The sequence below is a fragment of the Poecilia latipinna genome, unplaced genomic scaffold (assembly GCF_001443285.1).
Source record: "Poecilia latipinna isolate Pla-1442-1.1 unplaced genomic scaffold, P_latipinna-1.0 Scaffold1536, whole genome shotgun sequence".
Classification (NCBI taxonomy): domain Eukaryota; kingdom Metazoa; phylum Chordata; class Actinopteri; order Cyprinodontiformes; family Poeciliidae; genus Poecilia; species Poecilia latipinna.
The window spans coordinates 208783-212365 of record NW_015114152.1 but is presented as its reverse complement, the minus strand read 5'-3'; the positions used below and the strand labels follow the sequence as shown (position 1 = coordinate 212365).

General features: G+C 40.7%; 1 protein-coding gene across 9 annotated transcripts in view; it reads right to left on the bottom strand.

Moving 5' to 3' along the window:
- LOC106963462 (uncharacterized) overlaps positions 1 to 1013 on the bottom strand; it is a 5280-nt gene extending 4267 nt beyond the window's left edge. For 6 of the 9 annotated variants that reach the window (XM_015058376.1, XM_015058378.1, XM_015058380.1 and 3 more), the window contains exon 1: positions 23 to 1013. In XM_015058376.1, coding sequence (XP_014913862.1) covers positions 23 to 919 — 897 coding nt within the window. In that variant the 5' untranslated portion in view covers positions 920 to 1013. The remainder of the gene's footprint in view (positions 1 to 22) is intronic. The other 3 variants (XM_015058377.1, XM_015058379.1, XM_015058381.1) reach the window with 3 other exon arrangements.
- Positions 1014 to 3583: the final 2570 nt, after the last annotated feature.

The following is a 3583-nucleotide window of genomic DNA, read 5'->3' as shown; positions in this document are numbered from 1 at the left end:
TGGTCTCCATGGTGATGGTGACCTGGGCTATGGTGGTCTCCATGGTGATGGTGACTTGTACCGTGATGGTCTCCATGGTGATGGTGACCTGGGCTATGGTGGTCTCCATGGTGATGGTGACTTGTACTGTGGTGGTCCCCATGATGATGATGATGACGATGGCCAGGACTTCGGTGCCTTCCATGGTGATGGTGGCCTGGATTGTGGTGATCTCCATGATGATGCCGATTAGTTTCTTTATGGGAGTCCACATGGTAGTGCCGGTGGTTTTCATAGGGCTGAGGCCTATCCTTGTGCTCACTATGGTGATGTGGACGTGTTGGACCGTGAGGATCTCCAATGTCACTGGTTGAACTGTGACGTCTATGCAGATGAGGAGTGGTAGGCCGTGAGCTTGAATGGCTGTGATAGTGATGACTTGAACTATGATGGTCTTCGTGATGATGAGTTGGACTACAATTATCTTCATGAGTCTTGTCTCCGGACTGATGGCAATGTGGTGCATTGTGGTGTCTATGGTGATGGTGATGACTAGTAGTTTGGCCATATCTTTCATGTTGGTGATGACCTGGGCTGTTGCAGTCTTCATTGTTATGGTGATTGGAACGATGGCGGTGGTAGTGCTTTCGAGAAGGCAATCGAGATTGATGTTCACGAGCTGGGGATCTTGAGCAACAGCTTCTACGTCTGTGCTTTTCATGACCATATGGACTGTCGGAGCAGACGCTGGGATGATGGGAAGCATTAGAGTGAGACAGACGAGAAGACTTAGAATGCTTGCTAGTATGGGAATGCCTGCTTGAGCTAACTGAGTCTGCACTTGCAGCACGACTTCTCTGCTGTCTGGGTTTGTCAGTGCTACTGTCTGTCTCCCTGGATCTGGTGGAGACCTGTCCAGGGCTCCAGGGTCTTTGAGCATCCGTGACCCCAAGAGAGGTAAGTCTCATTGGGCTGAGCACTTGCCGTGTAATCTCATTAAGGAAGGCAGAAAACTTCATTTTTTCTTTCATTAAATTCTTCTTAGCTTCACTTTGGCTCCTCTCCAGCTCATCTCCTTCATTGCCTTCATTTCCTCCTTTGTCTTTGGGTGCTTTGAGATCCTCCATTGATTTTGCCTTGCGGAAGCTTCCATCATTTCCTAAACCTCTTGTACTTGTTTGCTGATTTTTGAATCCTGCTCTAGTAGGACAGCTTCGGGAAGACTTCTCAATGCCTTTTTTCTGCTTGGCAGATGTTCTGTGCAGACTTCCTCTTTTAATTATTAAAGGGGCAGTGTCTTCTTCTTCTTGTTCTTCAAAGTACCGATGTTTTGTAGAAATGTCAGTAAAAGACTGGGAATGCTGAGGCTTTCTGTGAGTGTATGTATCTGAGGAGTCACTGGTGTTTCCAGTAGAGAGGCTAGAGGTGGAAGAAGATGTGGAAGAGGAGGAAAACGAAGAAGAGGAGAAGGAGGAGGAAGATGATGATGAGGAAGATGATGAAGAGGAAGAGGATGTTGATGAGGAAGACGCTGAAGATGAGGAATCAAAGGAGGTTTCTGAAAGAGAAAATTGACGATGCTTTTGCCTGTGGTGACCATGGTGAGGGTGTGAAGAATGACTCTTATCATGTTCCCCGTGATTTTGGTTGTGTGGAGGATGATCGCCGCTGTCCACTGTCGACAGAGTGCTGTTGACAAAACATTGTATAGTTAGAATGTTTGAATCACGTTGATAAGAGATTTTTGTTTATTTCATGTAATAGCACATAGTTGCAAAGTGGGAAAAAAAACGTGGTAATCTTGGTAATCAGAAAATAATTGTTTCTAAGTCAATACTTAGAAAGAAATCTTTTGTGGTATTTCTATACCACCGTTGCACAGATGGAGCCTACGAATTTTGTCCATTCCTCTTTGCAAAATCCCACAAACTCAGCAGTTTTTAAGTCTTGCCACAAAGTCTCAATTTTTGAATGATATAATCTAAGCCTCTCTAATGTAGATCTGTCTGTAAGGATCCTTGACCTACTAGAATTTATTTCTTTTGCAGGCTCTAACAAATTTTGTTAATTTGCTCTATCCACTATTTATTCTGACCAGTTTTTGACCAGTTCTCAGTTAAATCCGGCTTACCATCAGCTCTGACTGGTTTCCCATTTGTCCTCAAAAGAAGCGTCCTTGCAGCACGAGATGCTCCCACCTCTCTGCTTCATTTTGGACATGCTGTTTTTAGACCTAACCTATTTTAAAATTGACACAACTTTATCCCTGACCACTTTGCTGTATTTCTTGTTCTTTATGAACTTATCAGAGAACAGCTGGATATAGTGAGGTCGAACTACACACAAATTGACTATTTTTGCAAATTAGGTGACGTCTGAACATAATTTTATTTTTCTTGGATTGTCTTGATGGGTGTCAGTTTAAAAGGGACTCAATCCAGATGCAGTTTTTAGTAAATATATCTATTTTTTTCTTCTTTTTTTCACTATGCTCTACTACTATGTCTCTAAATGTGATATAAAATGCAATGAAGTTTATAGTTGTAATGTGACAAACCTGAAAAGGTTGGTAACACTTTATTTAACGGGATGTTCATAAGACTGACATAACACTTTCATAGATGTGACATTTTTATGAATTTTTAAAAATCAATGAAAACTTTGCACTAACGTGTAATTATTTACCAAATAATGTAAAGTTAGTGCGTTTAATAGACCTTTAATTCTACTTTTAAAGCAACTTTGCATTAAAAGTGACATTATTTATCGAATGACACTTCATGACAACAATCATAATCATTCATTTATGTTCATAAAAGGTGTCATGTCACATTTATGACAGCGTTATATCACCCCTTCAAATAAAGTTTTACCAAAAAGTTCAAGTGATACAAACATTTTTGCAAGGCATTGGGTCTTAGGGCAGGGAGGAAGAGTCACAGACTTACTCTGGACTGGTGTTGTCATCGGACCGGTGATGGTAGTGATGGTGGTGATGGACCTGGTGGTGGCGATGCTGCATCACTTGTTTAGCCTTTCTGTGCTTCAGTTCTTTTACCTGATGGTCACACATTTCAGACGTCTTGCAACTGGTCTGAAATATTTCTTCATCCAGCCAGGCAGCAGCTGAGGACTGAAATAAAACAATCAGTTATATTATACTGCTTTCATTTTTTTTTAACTCAAAAAATTATAATAAAATTGCGCATTTCATATTTTATATGAATCTAATAATTAATGTAAGCTTGATATAAAATGAAACACCATGACATGAAGCAGAATTGATGCTTATTTTGTAGGAAACCAATGATGAAATGTTAGTTATTGTTTTAAAAAATTGTTTAAATTGACAAACAGCCTAAAAGATAAAGATATTCCAGCCATTTGTTGTTAAACTAAGTGACCTACAGTCAGTATCTGTACTTACGTTGAGAGCTGGGGCGTTCACACTGATGTTCCCTCTGTGATGCACAAGCAGAACCCGTCCTGACATATCAATATATATATATATCTCTGTGCCAACCAATGACAGAAGGGCTTTGATCTGAGCGCCACTAAAAACAGTACAGAGCGCGACTGCTTCTGCAGGAATCAATAAAAGAAA